This window comes from Nyctereutes procyonoides, unplaced genomic scaffold (assembly GCF_905146905.1).
Source record: "Nyctereutes procyonoides isolate TBG_1078 unplaced genomic scaffold, NYPRO_anot_genome, whole genome shotgun sequence".
In the NCBI taxonomy this organism is placed as follows: domain Eukaryota; kingdom Metazoa; phylum Chordata; class Mammalia; order Carnivora; family Canidae; genus Nyctereutes; species Nyctereutes procyonoides.
The window spans coordinates 39457796-39480576 of record NW_026575131.1 but is presented as its reverse complement, the minus strand read 5'-3'; the positions used below and the strand labels follow the sequence as shown (position 1 = coordinate 39480576).

At 38.7% G+C, this 22781-nt stretch overlaps 1 protein-coding gene across 3 annotated transcripts in view; it reads left to right on the top strand.

Moving 5' to 3' along the window:
- Positions 1-22781, top strand: part of RBM6 (RNA binding motif protein 6) — a 123079-nt gene that overhangs the window by 20279 nt on the left and 80019 nt on the right. The window contains exons 2-5 of one of the 3 annotated variants that reach the window (XM_055342911.1): positions 6517-6627; positions 10238-11516; positions 12957-13046; positions 14483-14552. In XM_055342911.1, coding sequence (XP_055198886.1) covers positions 6584-6627; positions 10238-11516; positions 12957-13046; positions 14483-14552 — 1483 coding nt within the window. In that variant the 5' untranslated portion in view covers positions 6517-6583. Of the gene's footprint in view, positions 1-6516; positions 6628-10237; positions 11517-12956; positions 13047-14482; positions 14553-22781 lie in introns of those variants that run through there. The other 2 variants (XM_055342913.1, XM_055342912.1) reach the window with 2 other exon arrangements.

Below are 22781 nucleotides of genomic sequence, written 5' to 3'. Positions count from 1 at the left end.
TTTTTTTTTTTTTTTAAAGATTTTATTTATTGATTTGATAGCACAAGCAGGGGAAATGGGAGAGGGAGAAACAGACTTTCTGCTGAGCAGATCGCCTAACATAGGGCTTGATCCCAGGGTGGGATCATGACGTGAGCTGAAAGCAGATACTTAACTGATTGAGCCCCCCCCATCTCCTTTTTTGATTAGAAAAGTTTAAACTTTTTACATTGAAAGTAAATACTGAAAAGGAAGAACTTCTGCCATTTTGCTTTTTGTTTTCTGTGTGCCCTGTAGCTTTTTTTGTGTGTGTGTGTGCTTATTTCTTCCATTGTTGCCTTCTTTATGTTCAGTTTTTTGTTTTGGATTTTTTTTTTGGCAGTAATATGTTTTGATTTTCTTATGTGTGTATTCTATAGATATTTTCTTTGTGGTTATCATGGTAATTACATTTAACATCCAACAGTTAGAACCACTTAATTTGAATTTATATCAACTGAAGTTCAGTAGTGTACAAAAACTGTACAGCTTCTTGTCTTTCTGTTATTTATGTCACAGATATCACGATATATAAATTGTGTCCCCCATAACCTAGATTAGAAATTCTTTTTTTTTTTTTTTTAGGAATTCTTTTTTTTAATGCATCTATCTTTTACTATTTATTTTTGGTGTAAATTATTTATTTTTATTAAAGCACAGGAACAGGACCCATGGGCAGAGAGAGCTGCCTGTGCATCTATGTTTTAAATCATGTGGAAAATAAAAAGTGGAATTACAAACCAGTTACAATAATACTGGCTTTTATAATTGCCCCTGTGTTTATCTTTACCAGAGATCTTTATTTATTCATATGGTTTGGTTACTGTTTATCTTCTTTGTCATTTCAGCTTGAAGAACTCCTTTAGCATTTCTTGCAGGGTTCATGTAGTGGTAATGAACTCCCTCAGCTTTTGTTTATCTGGAAATGTCTTAATTTCTTCCTCATTTTTTTAGAGGACAATTTTGTTGGATATAGAATTCTTGATTGACAGTTTGATTTATTTTCCTCTTAGTATTTTTATAAATTGTTCCCTGCCTTCTGGGTTCCAGGGTTTCTAATAAGTAATTGGATGATGATGATGATAATAATAATAATAATAATAATAATAAGTGATCTCTTGTCACTTCTCTTGTTTGTCACTTCTCTTTGTCTTTGATCATAATGTCTTTTTTTTTTTTAAGATTTTATTTATTTATTCATGAGTGACACAGAAGGAAGAGAGAGAGGCAGAGACATAGGCAGAGGGAGAAGCAGGCTCCCTGCAGGGAGCCCGATAACAGGACTCAGTCCCCTGGATCATTACCTGAGCTGAAGGCAGGTGTTCAACCACTGAACCACCCAGGTGCCCGATCATAATGTGTCTTGATGTGAGTTTATCCTATTTATACCTCATTTATTTATTTTTTATAAAGATTTATTTAGGGGCACCTGGGTGGCTCAGTCAGTTAAGCATCTGCCTTCAGCTCAGGTCTTGCTTCTGGGGTCCTGGGGTTAAGCCCCACATCAGTCTTTCTCCTCAGTGGTGAGCCTGCTTCTCCTTTTCCCTCTGCCTGCTGCTCTCCCTGCTTGTGCTCTCTCTCCCTCTCTCTTTCTTTGTCAAATAAATAAATATCTCAAATATTTGAGAGAGAAAGCTTGAGCATTCTTATTGTGCATAGAAGTGGAGAGAGAGGAGAGGAAGAATCCTCAGACTACCCCCCCCCCCCGAGCATGGAATGGGCCACAGGGCTCAGTCCCACCACTCAAGAGATCATGACCTGAGCTGAAACCAAGAGTTGGTTGCTCAACCAACTGAGCCACCGAAGCAGCCTTTTTGTATGTCATTTAGCTTCCTAGATTTATAGATTCATAGCTTTCATAAAATTGGAGGAATTTTTTTTTTTTAACCATTATTTGTTCAAGTAATTCTTCTGCCCTTTCTCTCTTTTCCTTCTGGGATTCCCTTCTCATTTCTTACATAATCATTTTCAGTTTGACAGCATCTCCAGGCCCTGTAGGTTTTGTTCTTCTTTGTTCATTTTTTTTAAAGATTTATTTATTTACTTATTTATGATAGACATAGAGAAAGAGGCAGAGACACAGGAGGAGGGAGAAGCAGGCTCCATGCCAGGAGCCCAACGCGGGACTCGATCCCGGGACTCCAGGATCGTGCCCTGGGCCAAAGGCAGGCGCTAAACTGCTGAGCCACCCAGGGATCCCCTTGTTCATTTTTTTTTTTCTGCTCTTCAGACTTTATAATTTCAACCATCTTCTCTTCAAGTTTGTAGATTCCTCTGCCTGCTCAAATCTGTTGAACTCCTCTAGTGAACTCTTCAATTATTGTACTGTTCAGCTCCAGGTTTTTTATTCCACTGTATAAATTTCTGTCTCTATAAATATTCTCATTTTGCTCATATGTTGTTTTCTTGATTTCCATTAGTTCTTTAAGGATAATTAAGATAGTTGTTATAAAGTCTTTTCTAGTAAATCTGATGTCTGAGTTTATTAAGAGATAGTTTTTGCAGTGTGTTTGTTTCTTTGAATGAGCCACATTTTCTCGTTTCTTTGTATGTCTTAAGATTTTTTTCTTGTTATAGAAAATTGGGTATTTGCTTATCATAATATGGTAACTCTGGAAATCACATTCTCCCCTTTTGTTGAGGTTTGCTTTTTTTTTTTTTTTTTTTTTTTTTGAGGAGGGGGATTGTTGAAGGCTATAGTAGTCTTTTTTGAGTTTTTTTGTAAACTATTTTGCAAAGACTATTCCTTGTCATTATCGTGTGATCACTGATGTCTATTCCTTTAGCTGATGTTCGGTATTCTGTGAATACTGGAAGCTCAAACAAATGAAAATGAACAAAAACCTCACCAATTAAAAGCCGAAAGATGAATAACCACCTCTGTCTGTTTTTGCATATCGGTTTTTTTTTAAAATTTTTATTTATTTATGATAGTCACAGAGAGAGAGAGGCAGAGACACAGGCAAAGGGAGAAGCAGGCTCCATGCACTGGGAGCCCGATGTGGGATTCGATCCCGGGTCTCCAGGATCGCGCCCTGGGCCAAAGGCAGGCGCCAAACCGCTGCGCCACCCAGGGATCCCTGCATATCGGTTTTGTGCTGGGACATTCCTTCAACATTTAGCTAGGCTTGCTGTGGGTCTTGGGATCAACCTGAGGTGAAAGCTTAAAGGCTTTTCAGGTCTTGTCTCATCATGTGTCTTGCCCTGGTATGCATGTAGTTTTCTAAATTTTCCCATATACTTGTTGCTTTGGAATGTTCTAATTTCCCAAAGTGTTTTCACCCCAGCTTTCCCATATCTATGAGTCTGCTTTGCAGGTTTTATTAGCAGTGCTTGCCCCATCCACCACTAAAGTTCTGAGTTAGTGAAACAGAAACAGACACCAACACCTTGCACCCATCCTTCAGATTAGAAGAGATGTACACAGTAATTTGCAAATCAGGTTTCCCTCTGATTTGAAGGAGGGAACTGGGAAGTGGGCTGCCGCTTCAAGATCAAAACTGCTACTTACAGGAGCCTGTGGGACAGGGATGAGTGAAAATGCCATGAAACTTTACTATTGGGATCCCTGGGTGGCGCAGCGGTTTAGTGCCTGCCTTTGGCCCAGGGCGCGATCCTGGAGACCCCAGATCGAATCCCACGTCGGGCTCCCGGTGCATGGAGCCTGCTTCTCTCTCTGCCTGTGTCTCTGCCTCTCTCTCTCTCTGTGTGACTGTCATAAATAAATAAAAAAAAAAGAAACTTTACTATTATTTTGAATTTTTTTTATTTTATTTATGATAGTCACAGAGAGAGAGAGAGAGAGAGAGAGAGAGAGAGAGAGAGAGAGGCAGAGACACAGGCAGAGGGAGAAGCAGGCTCCATGCACGGGGAGCCCAACGTGGGATTCGATCCCGGGTCTCCAGGATCACGCCCTGGGCCAAAGGCAGGTGCCAAACGGCTGCGCCACCCAGGGATCCCGAAACTTTACTATTATTTTGAAGATAGCCTTTTCTTGATTGAGTATTCTCTTGGTTGTTGTACATCGTTAGCTGTTTTCTAAGCTCCCCAGAGCTGCCTCAGACATCTGTTTTTTGATGTTTTTGTGGTGGAACGAGACTTTGGAACTTCATCTGCCATTTTGCTGAAACTTGGTTTGTCTTTTCACTCTCTTGGTAGTGTACTTCACTCAAAAGTTTTTTATTTTGATGAAGCCTACTTAATTTTTTCCTTGTGCTCTTGGTGACATATTTAAGAAACTATTGCCAAATCCAAGGTGATGAAAGTTTGCACCTTTTTTTAGTAGCTGCAGCAAAGGTCCTGGAGATGACTTTTCAGCTTGATTTGGGTTACATGCCCATTTTTAGATTTTAAATTTAATTAAAAATTTTTTTAGCAGGAGAAAAGTAAATTTAGTGTCATACATATGAGGAATCCACAGAGACATGAAATTCCTAAGGCAGTCTGGCAACATCAGGTTTTTGTGACATACTGAATAAGGAGAGGGTTAGGGATCTGAGGGTATAAAGGAAAGGAAGAACCTTAGCAGAAAGGTGAGAAGAGATGTTTAGGAAACAAAGTTTGCCCTCAAAAGCACATGTTTTTGGTAAAGAGGAATTTCTGTTAATAGCTCTCTTCCTGATACAATTAGATAAGAAAGCGATAAAGAGCTTTTCCTGCTAGGTTTTGATTTTAATTCCAAATAATGTTTATCTCATAATGGTGCCTCTTGGTACTTGCCCATTTTTAGAGCAATTACTGTGATGAGGGTGGGAGACTATTCTGATTGGTCAGGCTGGATTGTATATGGACTGATGATGGTGTTAGTGTTAAAGATGCCCTTTCCAAAAAGGGAGGTGAATGGATGAATTAGTAAATATTTAGTAAATGTAAAACATTCTTAGTACATTTAGAAATTTTATTTTTATTTTATGATAGTCACAGAGAGAGAGAGAGAGGCAGAGACACAGGCAGAGTGAGAAGCAGGCTCCATGCACCGGGAGCCCGATATGGGATTCGATCCCGGGTCTCCAGGATCACGCCCTGGGCCAAAGGCAGGCGCCAAACCGCTGCGCCACCCAGGGATCCCACATTTAGAAATTTTTGATGCTCCAGAGTGTACGTTTATTTTTTTAAAGATTTTATTTATTTATTCATGAGAGACAGAGACAGAGAGAGAGAGAAAGATAGAGACACAGGCAGAGGGAGAAGCAGGCTTCACACAGGGAGCCCGACATGGGACTCGATCTCGGGTCTCCAGGATCAGGCCCTGGGCTGAAGGCAGCGCTAAACCGCTGAGCCAACTGGGCTGCCCCCAGAGTACACATTTAAAAAACAATATTTATTTATTTGAGAGAGAGACACAGCAAGAGAGCACAAGCAGGGGGAGCTGCAGAGGGAGAGGGAGAAGCAGGCTCCCTCTGCAGGGAGCCAAATGTGGGGTTTGTTCTGAGGACCCTGGGATCATGACCTGAGCCAAAGGCAGACACTTAACTGATTGAGCCATCCAGGGGCCCCCAGAGTACACATTTTTAATTAAAAATGTATTTCTCGGGATCCCTGGGTGGCGCAGTGGTTTAGTGCCTGCCTTTGGCCCAGGGCGCGATCCTGGAGACCCGGGATCAAATCCCACGTCGGGTTCCCAGTGCATGGAGCCTGCTTATCCCTCTGCCTATGTCTCTGCCTTTCTCTCTCTCTCTCTCTATGTGACTATCATAAAAAAAAAAAAAAATCAAAAAAATGTAGGGAACCCCAGGTGGCGCAGTGGTATAGCGCCTGCTTTTGGCCAGGGCATGATCCTGGAGACCCGGGATCGAATCCCACGTCGGGCTCCCGGTGCATGGAGTCTGCTTCTCCCTCTGACTATGTCTCTGCCTCTCTGTGTGTGACTATCATAAATAAATAAATAAATAAATAAATAAATAAATAAACAAACAAATAAATAAATAAATAAATAAATAAAATGTATTTCTCTTGGGGCCTCTGGGTGGCTCAGTTGAGCATTCAGCACAGGTGGTTATTTCAGGGTGGTGAGATTGAGCCCCACATTGGGCTCCACTGCTGGGCGTGGAGCCTGCTTGGGATTCTCTCCCTCTCCCACTGCCCCTTCACCCTTGCTTGCTGTCTCAAAAAAAAAAAAAAGTGTTTCTCTTGTTATAAATTAATAAGTAAATATAAGTGACTTCCAGGGATGCCTGGGTGGCACAGTTGGTTAAGCATCCGACTCTTGGTTTCTCAGGTCATGATCTCAGGGTCATGAGACTAAGTCCCAGATTAGGCTCTGTGCTCAGTGTGGAGTCTGCTTGAGACACTCTCTCCCTCTCCCCCCCTTACCCTACTCCTGCATGCATGTTCCCTCCCTCTCTTTCTAAATTAATTAATGAATGAATTAAAAAAAATTAAAAAATGACTTCCAGAAATATCCCTATTATTGCTCCTGAGAAGCCAAGGTGGGAGAAATTAGTCTAACCTTTTCTTCATGTTCTAATGTGTTTATATTTTATGGTTTGTTTTATATAGGTACTACTATAACCAGAGTTTGGTAGCAAAAAGATCTGCTTACTGTGCCCTCTTGACATAGAAAGAGATGTGGGGGGATTCTCGATCTGCTAACAGAACAGGACCTTTTCGGTAAGTCTTGAAATTTGAATATTGAAATTGTAACATTTTAATGATAAGGACATATAATATATTTTGGTCTCATAAAGAGGGATATTTTCTTTGTATAGAAATAGCTCTGGTTTTTTAAAAATAGGAACTATTTAAAAAATTTCTAGTCATTTCCAAAGTGCTTGTGAGATTGAATACTGAGCATGCCAAGTATTTTGTGTTTCAGCACTTTTTTTTTCAGATTTTATTTATTTGAGACAGAGCACGTGTGCGTGCATACAAGTGGGGAGGAGGGTCAGAGGGAGAGGGAGAAGCAGACTCCCTGCTGAACTGGGAGCCCACTGTGAGGCTTGATCCCAGGACCTTGAGTCCATGACCTGAGCTGAAGATAGTCATTTATCCGACTGAGCCACCCAGGCACCCCTGTGTTTCAGCAGTTTTTAAACGTTAAAAAATAATTCCCCAACTATTTTTTTTTAAGTCTCTTTTAACAAAGTAATGCATACTTGGCAAATAAGGAGAACTAACAGAAACATACATGAACATTTATATTTGTACATAAAAGTTGTGTTAAGTTCACTAATTTATGTCTGGAATCCAGAACTGTGTTTGGTCCATGGCATATTATGTTTCAGTTACTAAAAGTAGTTCTGAGAAAAAAATTACTTAATGTAATTTTCTAAGGTACAATATTAAGGGTTACTGGGTAAAAAGGTGAGTTGAGAAAGTAATACCATTCAGTTATTAGATATTTTAGAATTGTAGGGAGTTAGTTTTTTTATAGCCAGTATAATAGAGGATGATAGCTATATTTTTAAACCTTTTGCATTGTGCTTACAATTTTAAAAATGCCAAAGGAATGTGGTTTTTCTGGTTTTACTTGTATGGCAAAAAAAAAATCTGATCTTTAAAGTTATTTCTGAAGCATCAACATTAAAAGTGTTGATCCTCCAGTTGAAACTTCTGTTATTGGTGAATTTTCTTTTGGTTCGGCAGTCTGCAAGATTTTATCAAGAGGTATTCTCATTATTCTGAAGCTGGGGGTTCCAGGGAAAAATTAGGTAGTCAACTGAATTTTTTTTTTTTCAACTGAATTTTTAAAACCCATGTAATAATTTAGTAAAGCTAGTGTTTCATAAATACTAAACAATAGGAGTTTTTACTTTTGGCTCAGCAATCTTTAAAGCAATGGTGATGATGCTGGGTATGTTTTTCCTTTCAAAATTTAAGGTCTGCATCAGTGGTCAGCAAACCATAGCTGCAACTCACTTTTGTTCTGTTGGAACACAGCCATGATCATTTGTTTACAAATTGTCTATGATTGCTTCCATGCCACAATGGCAGAGTTGAATAGTTTTGACAGACCGCAAAGCTTAATAATAGCAATATAGTGTGGTTTTTTGTGGACAGTTTGCTGATCCCTAGTCTAGATCAATGGGCTTATACTTCAACATTTTTAAATATTTAGATTGTAATCTGCCCCTTTTTACTTATACTTATGGATAACAATTTTGTAAGTAAGGCTGTTTTTCATAAAATTAACCTTATTTAGATTGTTTGGTAAGCCTTTAGAAATATTGGGCAATCTTTGCTCTGTTTCATAACTGTAAAAAATTTTTCAAAACATTTTTTTCTTTGACCAATTTATTTAAAATGATATTCTCCACCTTAATTTTAGTTTAAATATAAGTTGTTACATATTCTTTTTAAGATCTTTGACAAGAAGGGGAACATAGTTTATATAGCATAACTTTTTGGAAGACTAATTTGGATTTTTAAAAAGGCATCGTACGGGAAAATGATTTTATATTTTATTTTAACAACTTCTTACATTTTATTTTATTTGATTAAAAATGATTTTCATAGTCACTGCTATTTTATGTTAATAGAACTGTTTTTTGAATTGTCTGCATAAAATATGGTTCGAAGAACCTTAGTACAGTAGGATGCTCTATTTGATCTTCCCGACGTAAGAGGGTAAGAGGGCAGTATTCTTAGACAGTGTTAGAAGCATTCTTGTCAGAAAACGTAGATTTAGATGCCTTGGTAAACATGAGCGTTGGCTGAAGCTTAAGTCTTCCTGCAAGCTAACTATTGAGATTTAATGATTTTAAATAGGGGAGACACTAGAGTTAGTGGTAATGTCTTAATTTTAGTGCAAAACTGTATTGTATTCTGAGGAACATTTAGACATACTTCTCTTATGATGAACCACATAGACATAACTTATGTTTAATGGCAGCTAATGGAAGTCATCATGGTCTGAAAATCCATTAAATATGCACCATTCTAATATTCAGGTTACTGTTGTTAAAGTCCTGTTACTTAAGAAAGGGTTTGGCCTTGTAACTTTCTCTTGAACTGAGTCACCTGGAATCAGTTGTCCTTTGAGTCTTTCTCTGGTGGTGTAGTCTGCACTCAGATGGGTCATATAATAGAACCTGTCTATTCTGGGAGGAGAGAACTGAGTTGGACTTGATTTCCTAATACTTTTGTTTTACTGCTGACTAGCGGGTAACCCTTCAGATCATTTCATGTTTTCCTTTTTCTTGCCCTCCCCTCACTCTCAAGCTCAGAATCCTAGGTATCTAATTGCCTATTTAATTTCCCTTCTTCCAAAGCCTGAGCATGTAAATGGTCTGAAGGTTAGGGAAGAATTGGGTAGAATGAAAGACTAGGCCAGTCCTCATTTATCTCTTGAGTTTTGTAAACCGAGAATGTGAATTTAATACTTAGCTTATTTTTAAATATATTTTACTATTACTATGAAAAACTACCGTGAGGAATTAGAATCTTGAATATCAGCTGCTTCTTTTGGGACCTGGAGATAATATTGAAGGCTCTCTCTAGGTCCTTTTCAGCATTAAGCTCCTAGATGCTGTTGGCTTGGTTAGGTTGATGTACATATGCTTTGTGACATAATTCATGCTGCCTTTTGTGATACTCTTGGGTAGTTATAATAATAGGACCCAGGTGAGAGCGCTTCTTGGTGGAGCCACTGTAGAACTGGATTTTAGATGCAGCCAGGGCTGATGCTCAGCTGGTGTACACTTGTGTGCTCCTACTGGTGATTTACAGCCAGTGTTCCTTCATCTTGGGCGTGCATCCATTCTGATCTGGGTGGTGTCCATGCTGTAGTTTAATCAAATATTTGGAATGTTACCACTGAATGCAGAAATGAGAATGACACCTCCTAAAATTTACTGTAATACATTTATAGTGCATTGATTTATTTGCTGTATAGGATTCATCATGTTGATCTTGGAATTCTAAGTTCCCTGGCTGTAGGAAATGGAAACTTTTGTAGTGTGTCACCATTGCTAGCTTATCTGGTGTTGCGGATTTTCCCTGTTGCAGGACTGGGTGAAAGCTTTTTCTGCAGCAGTCATGTTGAAAACCTTGTGTTGACTTTCCTCGTGTTCTGAAATGGGAACATAAAAGTTTACTCCGCCACTTCGTCTTAAAATAGCAAAACATTGCTGTTTTCTGCAGATCTAGGACCTTGTTACAGAACTCTGCCAAAAAAAAAAAATGTTTACAGAAGAATGTGCTGTGATTAGAGAAGAATATGCTGGTGTGTAGATTTCAAACTCTCTGGACAATATGAATAACACTGTCTTTGTTTCTACAGTGGGAGCCAAGAAGAAAGGTTTGCTCCCGGGTGGAACAGGGATTATCCTCCTCCTCCCCTTAAGAGTCATGCTCAAGAGAGACACTCTGGCAACTTTCCTGGCAGAGATTCACTTCCCTTTGATTTCCAGGGGCATTCGGGGCCTCCCTTTGCAAATGTAGAGGAGCATTCTTTCAGCTATGGAGCTAGAGATGGACCGCATGGTGACTATCGAGGAGGGGAGGGACCTGGACATGATTTCAGGGGGGGAGATTTTTCATCTTCTGATTTCCAGAGCAGAGATTCATCACAGTTGGACTTCAGGGGTAGGGACATACATTCTGGGGATTTTCGGGATAGAGAAGGACCACCAATGGACTACAGGAGTGGAGATGGTACTTCTATGGATTATAGAGGTAGAGAGACATCTCACATGAATTACAGAGACAGAGATGCTCACACTGTTGATTTCAGGGGTAGGGATACTCCTTCATCTGACTTCAGGGGCAGGGGCACTTACGATTTAGATTTTAGAGGCCGGGATGGATCCCATGCAGATTTTAGAGGAAGAGATTTATCAGATTTGGATTTCAGGGCCAGAGATCAGTCCCGTTCTGATTTTAGGAATAGAGATGTGTCTGATTTGGACTTCAGGGACAAAGACGGAACACAGGTGGACTTTAGAGGCCGAGGTTCAGGTACTAGTGATCTAGACTTTAGGGACAGGGATACGCCACATTCAGATTTCAGAGGTAGACATCGGTCCAGGACTGATCAGGATTTTAGGAGCAGAGAGGTGGGACCTTGTATGGAGTTTAAAGATAGGGAGATGCCCTCTGTGGATCCAGATATTTTGGATTACATACAACCTTCTACACAAGATAGAGAACATTCTGGTATGAACATGAACAAGAGAGAAGAGTCCACACATGACCATACAACAGAAAGGCCTGGTTTTGGCATTCAGAAGGGAGAATTTGAACATTCAGAAACAAGAGAAGGAGAAAAACAAGATGTAGCCTTTGAACATGAGTCTGCATCGGACTTTCAGAACAGCCAAAGTCCACTTCAAGACCAAGACAAGTCACAGCTTTCTGGAGGTGAACAACAGAGTTCAGATGCTGGTGTATTTAAAGAAGAAGGTAGTCTGGACTTTCTTGGCCGGGAAGACACTGATTACAGAAACATGGAGTATCGTGATGTGGATCACAGGCTGCCGGGAAGCCAGATATTTGGCTATGGCCAGAGCAAGTCTTTCCCAGAGGGCAAAACTTCGCGAGATGCCCAGCGGGACCTTCAGGTATGTTAATGGAGTAGATTTTTTTTTCTGCTTGTTGTTGTATCATAAGGCTTTTCTGAAGGATGAAGTGTGTAGAGTCCAAGATCCTCGGATCTCTCCTTGTATAACCATTAAAAAATAAAATGTGGGGACACCTAGCTGGCTCAGTAGAGCATGCGGCTCTTGATCTTGGGGTTATAAGTTTGAGCTCCATGTTGGGTTGAGATTACTTTTAAAAATAAAATCTTTTTTAAAAAACAAAAATAAAATGTATATTCAAGAGTGGAATGTACATCTCTAGAGTAGTGGCTCTCAGCTCAGATTGTACTTTTGGTGTCTATCTCTTCATTTTCTCCTTTAATGCTGATTTAAATACCTTGGGATAATTTAGTTAGAAAGTATGTCTTTGGGAGTTAGTTCTCTTAATTCTTGCTAGTCAGGCCTTGTGGCTATTCAGGGTACATTTTTTTCTTTTTAAGTTTTTATTTATTTAAGTAATCTCTACAGCCACCATGGGGCTCGAACTCATGACCCTGAAATTAAGAGTTGCATGCTTTTCTGACTGAGCCAGCCAGTAAGGTACATTTTCTGAAACTAATTTAGGATATACAGAATACCTAGGAGTCTTTCCCTGACCATGAAGAGGTGATGTTAATGTTGCAAATGTCTTCTTACAGGTAATTTAGTTGACTTAAATGTTGGATTTCAATATATATAATATATAATCTAATGTTCATAATCTAAGTGAGGAGAGTTAAGTTTGCAGTTGGTTAATGCAAATATTATCTCCTGAAATAGATTTTTCTCATCTCTACTCTGTTTCTGTTACTTGGACAGTGATCTTAAGACATGCTAATCAAATAATGAATTTTGAGAATGTTAGAGCTGGTTGACTGTATAGTTTATTGTTCAGATCAGGACACTTTCAAGAGTAAAAGAGGATATTGGAATTGAGGCTTTTGTGAAAAATATGAAAAATGCTAATTTCTCTGAATTGTACTGTTAAGTTGTATGGTCAGATGAACACCTTTTGATTTCGTTCTGAAATTTATTTGTAGTTGACATCTTTGACAAATGGCACCTGATTTAATTTTTTTTTCTATTTTCTCATTCAGGGAAAAAAAATTGTATTTTTGAGAATATGTTAGTTATTTGGTTTATTTTTTTTTCCTGATTATAAGTCCTATTCAGTGTGGTTTCTCTTAATGTTCTGCTTTACTATTTCAAGATCCCTCAGTGAATCTTGGTTTTAGCACACTTACATACTAATGATTTGAAATCAAATTTGGAACTCTGAAAAATAAAAAATTATAATTTTTCATATCTTAACATGATGCAGGTCATTTTGATTTTTTTTTTTCATTTTGATTTTTGATCCTGAGAACCTGCATTTCACTTTGACTTTCATTTATACACTAACATATTTTTATTTCTAAAATAATCTTTTATTCTGGATTTAAGGATCAAGATTATAGGACTGGCCCAAACGAGGAAAAAGCAAGCAAGGTCATTCGATTAAGTGGGGTGCCTGAAAATGCTACAAAAGAAGAGGTAAGGCTCTTTTTTTTTGTCAATTAAAAAATGTTTTTTTACCTTTTATTTTGAAAAATTAATAGATTCATAAGAAGGTACAAAGAAATGAACAGAGATATTTTGGGTGTCTTTCCTGCAATGTTAACATTTTGTATTACTATAGTACAGTAGCTAAACCAGCAAATTGGCTTTGGTACAATCCATAGAACTTATTTAAATTTCGGCAGTTACACATTCACTCACTAAGGTGAGATTTGTAAAAAAAAAAAAAAAAAAAAGATATATATGATGAATGATTGCTATCCTCAGGCCTGACAATTATCCTGTAGGGCATAATCCAAGAGGGAGGATTCAATTGCAAACATAAAGATTCATTTTATTTACAGTAGTAAAAACTGGGAGCTGTGTAACTCTTGAGTGTTAGAGGACTGGCTCACTAAATTATGGCTGAGCTTACAGGAAAATCTGGTCAGACCATTATAATAAGAACAAACTGTATTTACTCTGTGTCAGGCATTATGTGATGTTTACAAGCATTAGTTCTTTAATTATCACAGTATCCTATGAATAGATGCTTTTAATTCATTCCCTCCAAATACAAATCACAGACCATATGCTAGGCACTGGGTGATACAGCAGTGAATATGGAATATTGTAAAGTCACTGCATCCATGGATAATAAAAAAAATAAACAAAAAAACATAATTTCAGTTAGTGATAAACTGAAGGAAACTAAAAGGTGTTAAGCACATAATTGGGGTAGGAGCTATTTTCAGTTGGGGGAAGGCATCACTAAGGAAATGACATTTGAACTCAAGCCTGAATGCCATGAGAGAACAGTCCCATCTGAAGATGGGGATAGAGAGCTCCAGGCTGAGGGATTTAGGTGCCATGGCCCTGTACTGGCATGAGCCCAAGGCATCATCATTTTACATTTAACAGATGAGAAACTGGGCACTGAAAACTTACACAGCAAGAGAGTCTTGGAATGTAGGCAGTCTGATTTCAGAGCTCAGGTTCTTTTTTTTAAATTTTTATTAAAAATTTTTTTTAAAAAAATTATTCATTCATGAGAGACACAGAGAGAGCCAGAGACACAAGTAGAGGGAGAAGCAGGCTCCCTGCAGAAAGCCCAGTGTGGGACTCTGATCCCAGGACCATGGGACCATGACCTGAGCCAAAGACAGATGCTCAACCACTGAGCCACCCAGGCACTCCAGAGCTCAGGTTCTTGATGGTTATGTTCTTCTGCCTTTTTTATATTTAGGAATTTTTGAATAATTATCTTCTACTCATTAGTTGTTTTGAATGCCTAGAGTGTACATGGGTTAATTTTGCCTTGATAAAGTAGTGATAGCTTTAAATTATGTAGAATTAAAAACCAGTAGGGAAAATTAAATATTTAGTGTTTGATAATGATTTGTGTCATTAGTGTATACACCATGTTCTTGCAGATTCTTAATGCCTTTCGGACTCCTGATGGAATGCCTGTAAAGGACTTGGAGTTGAAGGAGTATAACACAGGTGGGTTTCTGGACATGCATGTGGCCTTGGGTTAGGAAGGGTCTTTGTCAGATCTCTGCATCATGTGCTACTCAAAGTTTTTTTTAAGAAACCACAGTTAAGGTTTCCAGAAGCCTCCTGTTGATGCCTTCAAATAAGAGCCAGCTTTAGTCTTAGCTGTGGTTCTTTGTGGCTGTTTGTCCACATGGGTGATGAGGATGCATGTTCCAGTTCTCTTGGGTGCCTGTGAGATATAAAGTGAGTGTTGTAGCATTTATCCCTGAATATATTTTATATAATCATTAAACTTGCTATATATGTTCTTCATGGTGGTAGAGTGATTATGTGAGCCTAATAGGATTTGATAATTTTATTATATTTAAAAATTGATATTTCATTGCTTTAGCTTGAAATTTACAACTTTCCAGAGAAATTGTGCGAATTAGGAGTTTCTTAAATTTTCAGTCTTGCTTTGAGATGAAGTCCTGCAACAGCTGTGTTGTTGAAATCCATGAATAGATCCAGAAGAACTTTCTCTTTGACATCTGCTCTGTGGTCTGAACTGCAGATTAAACTTTTCATAATTTTGTCATAGTGTGTTAGCGTAACACTTTCGGTCAGTTCCTTCAAATCTTATTACAAAGTGGAAGTCAAATGTTAGGCACTCAAGGTATTGACTAATATTTTAGTCTACATAATATGAAATGGTTTAAAAATGAAGGTAATCTTCAAGTGATCTCTTTTACATTGTAAATTGAAGAAAGTAGAGCATTAATCTATATACAGAACTTAGAATTTTAGTAATCCAAATTAAAGAACTCTTCAAATGAGAGTATGCTGTATTTTTGAGGATATCGTTTACTTCTAAACAGTTCACTATGGAATAAATTTCGTTGTGTTAACTAGATAGCTGTTTCTTCACTTTGGTTCTGCAGAGGGAAACTATCCATAAAAATAAATTTTTGTGTTTGAAATAATTTGGTATTGGTGTCAAGTCCAGAAATACTTTTCTGTGTAATTTGAGAACAAACTCAGAAACATTTTTCAGAAAGCTAATTATTTCTTTGTTCTAAAAGCATCAATTCTAAATTTGTGGAAATATAAGAGTAGTCATGTTGTTCTTACACATTCATGACCTTTTTAAATTTTTGTTTATTTTTTTTTGGCACGTGTCTCATACACACTTTCTTGATTTACTATTATCTTTAAGAACCAGAAGTAGAATTTATAGGCCACAGTTACATTTTAACTGACAGCAGTAACCTCAACTTTGGTCTTGTTTCATGAATTGTGTTTTTATTAAGTATTGGTATATTTAGGAAAATAGAGATATCTTGATGTTTAAATAGTAACATAAACTCTTCAGACGAGATCGGGCGCGTTCAGGGTGGTATGGCCGTAGACGTAACATAAACTCTTCATTTCTTTAGTACTTGTTGACTTTCTATTTATATTGTCAGATTTATTAGCAGAGTATTACTTCTCTGAATGTATAAGATCCATAGAAGTTCTTAAATTTGCTTGCTGTTGTAGCTATTAGAAATGTAATTGGAAGACCAAAGACATTGATCCTCCTGTAAAATCATTCAAGACAGTAGTTTAAAAAAATCACCTTTCAGGAAATACAATCTTTTCTTGGCATTTTATTATATGAAGTGACAGTGTGTTAAATATGTATATATGTTTCTTTTTTTAATGAGAGAATTGGATTACCAGTCAGTCCCATGTTATCTGTATCTTTGTGGCAAGTAGAATGAAGTTTTGAAAATATCCATAAGATCATTTTACTGCCATGCCTAAAATCCTCTAATGGTCTTCCATCTCATTTGGAAGAAATCTGCAACTCTTTGTTCTGATGTATAGAATCCTGTATGAGTTGGCCCTTGGTGATTTGACCTCATCCCGTACTCTCTTTCTTACTATGCTCTCTAGCCACACTGAGCCTTTCTTTAGGCTTGACCAATACAGACTTCTTTCTCTGTCAGGGCCTTTGCACTGTTCTTCCCTCTGACCCTCATTTGTCTTCTGGGGTTTAGTTCTTGGCTTCAGTTTCACTTCTCAGGGCTTTACCTCACCATCTAATCTGAAATCACTCCTTGGTTTTTCATCATATCCTGGTTTGTTGTCATAGGATCGATCATTTTATTTCCTTAGTGGTTTTGTGTGTCATGTGCCTCCCAGTAGAGAGTTAGTTCCATAACAGTGGGAGCCTTGTCTACCTTGTTCTCTCCTGTTACCTCCATGCTTGCCACTCTTCCTGGCACTGGTGAATTCCCGGTGTGCATAGAATGAGTGTCTGTGATATATGGAGAGCAGCTGTGTTCTCCTCTCAGGTGAGGAACATTAAAGGGTCATTTAGGTTTCAGAGTAGAGCAGGCTTATTATATCTGCTAGAAGAGTATGCCTTGGAGCAATCAGATGTTTTAAGAACTTTAATATTTGCTTATTAAAAGACTATATATGTATTTTATTTTAAAGATTTAATTTATTTATTTGACAGAGAGAGTGTGTGTACAAGCAGGGGGAGCAGCAGAGGGAAAGGGAGAAAGGAGAAGTAGGCTTCCAGCTTAGCAGGGAGGCTGAGGCTAGTGCTCCTGGGATCATGACCTGAGCCAAAGGCAGACACTTAACCAACTAAGCCACCGGTTACCCCCTGTATGTGTATTTCAGTGGAAGAGAGGACTTTTATAAATGGCAGTCAGTTTTTAGGCTTATGATAATCTACAAAGACCACGCAGGATGGACATTGCTCATAGGAAGGGGACTATAGGGCAGAGTTTGTCCTTTTAGTTGGTGTAATAGGGAGTAAGTCTGTAATGGAGAGAAAAGGTTAATGCCTGTTCATTGACCCTAGTAATTATCAATTTAATTTTTGTTTCATTTAAAGCTGTGTAAGTACAGGGTTACAACTTTTATCCAAAATCTGTGGGGTGGGGTCCCTGGGTGGCACAGCGGTTTGGCGCCTGCCTTTGGCCCAGGGTGTGATCCTGGAGACCCGGGATCGAATCCCACATCGGGCTCTCGGTGCATGGAGCCTGCTTCTCCCTCTGCCTGTGTCTCTGCCTCTCTCTCTCTCTCTCTCTCTCTCTCTCTCTCTCTCTCTGTGACTATCCTCAGTAAATAAAAATTTTAAAAAAAAATTAAAAAAAAAATCAAAATCTGTGGGGTGAATAAGTTTACAACTTTTTCTGAATACAGAAAGGTAATACGGTACATAGATCATATATGAATTTTGTCTCCCAGTGGGATGTATATCAGCCATAATAATACTTTGCAGCAAAATATATGACTATTTTCACTAAAAGGACTAAATAAAGACTGTAAAGAGACTCAGTGTCATATACGTCAGGATTTATCTCCAAATGACTTAAAATTTACCAAAAAACTTGATATTTAAGGGATTTTGGAATTGCAGATAAGGAATTGTGAACCTACATATGTTGTATATATTTGAGTTTTTCTTTTGCCATTTGCAAATACATTATACCCCCATTAGTTGTAAAGTACCTTGAGTAAAGTGATTCTATTCCTGGGAAAAGTACTTAGAGTGAACTGTCCTTTGGTGACCGGATGAACAAACTTTGGTATATAAATACAGTGGACTACTACTTGGCAATAAAAATGAAGAAATTACACATGTATGTAAAAATATGGAGGTATATCAGGTATTATGCTGAGTAAAAGAAACCAGACTCAAAAGGCTACACACTGCCATAAAAAGGAACGAAATACTGATATATGCTATAACTTGGATGAATCTTGAAAACTTTGTGCTGAGTGAAAGAAGCCAGGCACAAAAGAGCACATATTGTATGGTCCCATTTATATAAAATACACAGACTAGGCATATCCATAGAAGAAGAAAGCATTTTGGGTAGCTCGGTGGTTGCCAGGGGCTTGAGAAGGGGAAAATGGGGAATGACTGCTTAATGGGTACAAGGTTTCCTTTTTGGGGTGATAAAAATGTTCTAGCAACCAGATAGTGGGGGTGGTTGCATAACATTGTTGAGTGTATTTAATGCCACTGAATTGCACAGTTTAAAATGATTAAACGTTGTATTTTATGTTATATGTATTTGATAATTTTTAAAAGGATTATATACTATATGATTCCATTTCTATGACATTCTGGAGAAAGCAAAATGATAGAAAATAGTTGTTGCCATGGTATTGGGGATGAGTTGACTGTAAAGTGGAAGCATGAGGGAATTTTGAGGCACAATGAAACTGTTCTCTATATGGATTGTGGTAGTGGTGTATTAATGTTAAATTCACTGAAATTGGTAACTTTTATATGAGAACATCTTTATTAGGAAATACACACTGAAGTTTTTAGGGGCAAAAGACATTATGCTTTTTTCTCTCATTTTTAGGGAAAAATATTTGATGTATATAGAAAGGGGAGGAAGAGAGAAATGATAAAGTAGATACAACAAAGTATAATAGCTGAATCTGGGTAACAGGTCCATGGGTGTGTTCTTTGTGCTATTGTTCTTGCAACTTTTTTCTTTAAGATTTTATTTATTCATGAGACACACACACACACACACACACAGAGGCAGAAACACAGGCAGAGGGAGAAGCAGGCTCCATGCAGAAGCCTGATGCGGGACTCGATCCCGCGACTCCAGGATCATGCTCTGGGCCGAAGGCAGGCACCAAACCACTGAGCCACCCAAGGATCCCCCGACTCTTGGTTTTGGCTCAGGTTATGATCCCTGGGTTGTGGGATAGAGCCCATGTGAAGCTCCGTGCTCAGCTCAGAGTCTGCTTGTCCCTCTCTCTCCCCTTTCTGCCTTAATTAATTAATCAATCTTAAAAAAAAGAATCCCAGTACTGTTTTTGAAAGCAATACTTTAGGATTACTGGTTTAACTTTCTACATTAACTTAACTAAAGCAACTTTTTTCTTTGCGGTATTTAGCTTTCCTGACACTAATATGAAACTCAGTTTCTTTTGTGGGCTGAGTCATTCTTCAATTTTAAGCCCCTTTGTTGAAACCACTTAAGTTATGAAGGATGACTGGTAATTTGCAGCCCTGATAGGCAAGTTTTAATATTATTGTTGGCTTTTATTGGGCTCTCGGCATTCTTCCTTTTCTTGTATGGAGTTTCATTCTCGATCTGGTAATAGAACATCTTCACAACCCAAGGCATCATGTTATTCAGAAACAAGGACCACCACCTTGGTGGTTTTTAATTGGTAGACTGTGTCATCTTGGAGATCTCTACCTAAACTACATGTAACGTCTGGAGATAGAGAAAATAGCAGTTTTGGGAAGAAAGCATGACAGTGATGAGCAGATGCTTTAACTGGCAGGTTATATCCTCTTCCCCAGAACTATTTAACTGAGATGGAATATGTCTCTCTGAGATGTGGAAGGTGTTTGAACTCCCTGCTTTTCTGAGTTCCTCACTCTTCTCTAGGTAGAATTGCTCCTGGCTTCTGTAGTTATTTGTTTCTTCGGCCAAATGCTCAGATGGCTTTGGCTGAGTCTTCTATGTTATATAAGTCTGCATGGGGCTTCCTGTGCCTTTGGGTGGTGAGTAAAATTCATAGAAGAATTTATTCTGCTGGAGTAGCGAAAATAAAAGGGTCACTAATTAGGCTGAATAGCGCAGCAGCCGGTTGACTCCCAGCTTCAGTCCAGGGAGGAAAAGTCACTTAAACAGTTACCTTCAATGGGCAGAAGTTAGAGGCCATCCATACAAACTATTTACAGGTTATAAAAATACATTGACTTCTTCCTTTAACTTTCTCCTTGCACAGAACATCTGATTTGGTGCTCATCCTTTGTAGCTTAAATTCTCCACCTTCAAAATGTAAATTAAAGCAATTTTTACCTGCTTCCATATTTCTTATGTTATCACTTAAGTCTTCTATCTAATTTATATGTAAGCCTTCTTGGAATTACATAGTGGGCATGGTGTCACTATTTTGTATATATGCCCCTGAATTGTACACTTAAATTTTTTTTAAGATTTTTCTTTTTTTTTTTTAAGAGGGAGGAGAGTGGGGAGAGGCAGAGGGAAAGGGAGAGAGAGAATCTTAAGCAAGGTGCACACCCAGTGCAGAGCCAGACCTAGGGTCCATCTCACAACCCTGAGATCATGACCTGAGCCAAAATCAAGAGTTGAACACTTAAGATTTTTTTTTTAAAGATTTTTATTTGTGTGTGTGAGAGAGAGAGCGGAGTGGGGCAGGGGATCAGAGGAAGAGGGACAAGTAGACTCTGCTGAACAGGGAGCCCGACATGGGGCTTGATCTCATCATCCTGAGATCATGACCCAAGCTGAAACCAAGAGTTGGAGCCCAACCAACTGAGGCACCCAGGTGCCCCTTAAGATTTTATTTTCAAGGGGATCCCTGGGTGGCTCAGCGGTTTAGCGCCTGCCTTCCGCCCAGGGCGTGATCCTGGGGTCCCAGGATCGAGTCCCGCGTCAGGCTCCCTGCATGGAGCCTGCTTCTCCCTCTGCCTGTGTCTCTGCTTCTCTCTATATATATCTCTCATGAATAAATAAATAAAAATCTTCAAAAAAAATATTTTATTTTCAAGTAATTTCTACACCCACTGTGGGGCTTGAACACATAGTCCTGAGGCCAAGAGTCGTACACTCCACCAACTGAGCCAGGCAGGTGCCCCTGAATTGTACACTTTAAAAGGATGTATATTGTGGTATAAATTAAATCTTAGTATTAGAAAATAAGCCTTAAAAATCAGTTGACAGGGATCCCTGGGTGGCGTGGCGGTTTGGCGCCTGCCTTTGGCCCAGGGCGCGATCCTGGAGACCCAGGATCGAGTCCCACATCGGGCTCCCGGTGCAGGGAGCCTGCTTCTCCATCTGCCTGTGTCTCTGCCTCTCTCTCTCTCTCTCTCTCTGTGTGTGTGTGTGTGTAACTATCATAAATAAATAAAAATTAAAAAAAAATCAGTTGACAAGTCATATAAAGATTGATTTCTTAAAAGCATTTTCATGAGCATGTAGAATATTTACAGAGCTTCAGTGCAGATATTAATGGCCTACTGACTGCTACTTACACCTTACTGGTAGAGTTCATAATTGATTGTCCCTAATCTCAGTTCAATTCATTATGCTATGCTTAGAAAATGTTATATTTTCATTTTCCCCCATCTTTTTTTTTTTTTAAGATTTTATTTATTTATTCATGAGAAACAGAGAGAGAGAGGGGCAGAGACACAGGCAGAGGGAGAAGCAGGCTCCATGCAGGGAGCCTGACGTGGGACTCAATCCCGGGTCTCCAGGATCAGGCCCTGGGCTGAAGGCGGCAATAAACCACTGAGCCGCCTGGGCAGCCACCCAGGCTGCCCCTCCCCCCTATCTTTTAAAAATAAAATAGCGCCTTATATTCTTGAAAAGCTTATGATTTGGGGCACCTGAATTAAGCATCTTCATCTCAGGTCATGATTCTGGAAGTCCTGGGATCGAGCCCCACATTGGGCTCCCTGCTCAGTGGTGAACCTGTTCCTCCATGTGCCCCTCACTCTACTCATATTCTCTTTCTCCCTCTCAAATAAATAGATAAAATCTTTTTTTTTTTAAGATTTTATTTATTTATTCATGAGAGACACAGAGAGAGAGAGAGGCACAGACACAGGCAGAGGGAGAAGCAGGTTCCATTCCATGCAGGGAACCTGAGCGGAACTCGATTCCGGGTCCCCAGGACCACACCCTGGACTGAAGGTGGTGCTAAACCGCTGAGCCACCCGGGCTGCCCAATAAATAGAATCTTAAAAAATAATAATAAAAAGAAAAGCTTATAATTCATTCTTTGGTGTTACCTACCACATATTTGGTAGTGTATGATTAGAGTATGGCTCTAATTTTGAAACTATTAGAGAATGTTTGTTTATTGATTTATTCATCCAATAGCTGTAGCATGTTGAGATGCAGAGAATATTCTGGTGATCATGAGCAATGTAGTCTTTGACCTTACGGGCTTCAGTTTCTATGGAAAATGGGTATATGGTATGAGTGTTCTGTATTCAACTGATCTTATAAATCAATTTTTAAAAAGGAATCTGGGAGTCCCTATGCATTATGAGTTCTTTTTGGCTGAAAGTTTGAAGTTTACTGCTCTGGGTAACTTGATGAAAAATGGTCAGTTATTTCTAATAGTAAAGTCACTAGGGGATGACAAACAGGACTTTTAGAGGCAACAGGCTTTTGAAAAAGAATAGCACCTAAATGAATGCTTGGAGATAATTTTTGGTCAGAGAGATCAGCAAGT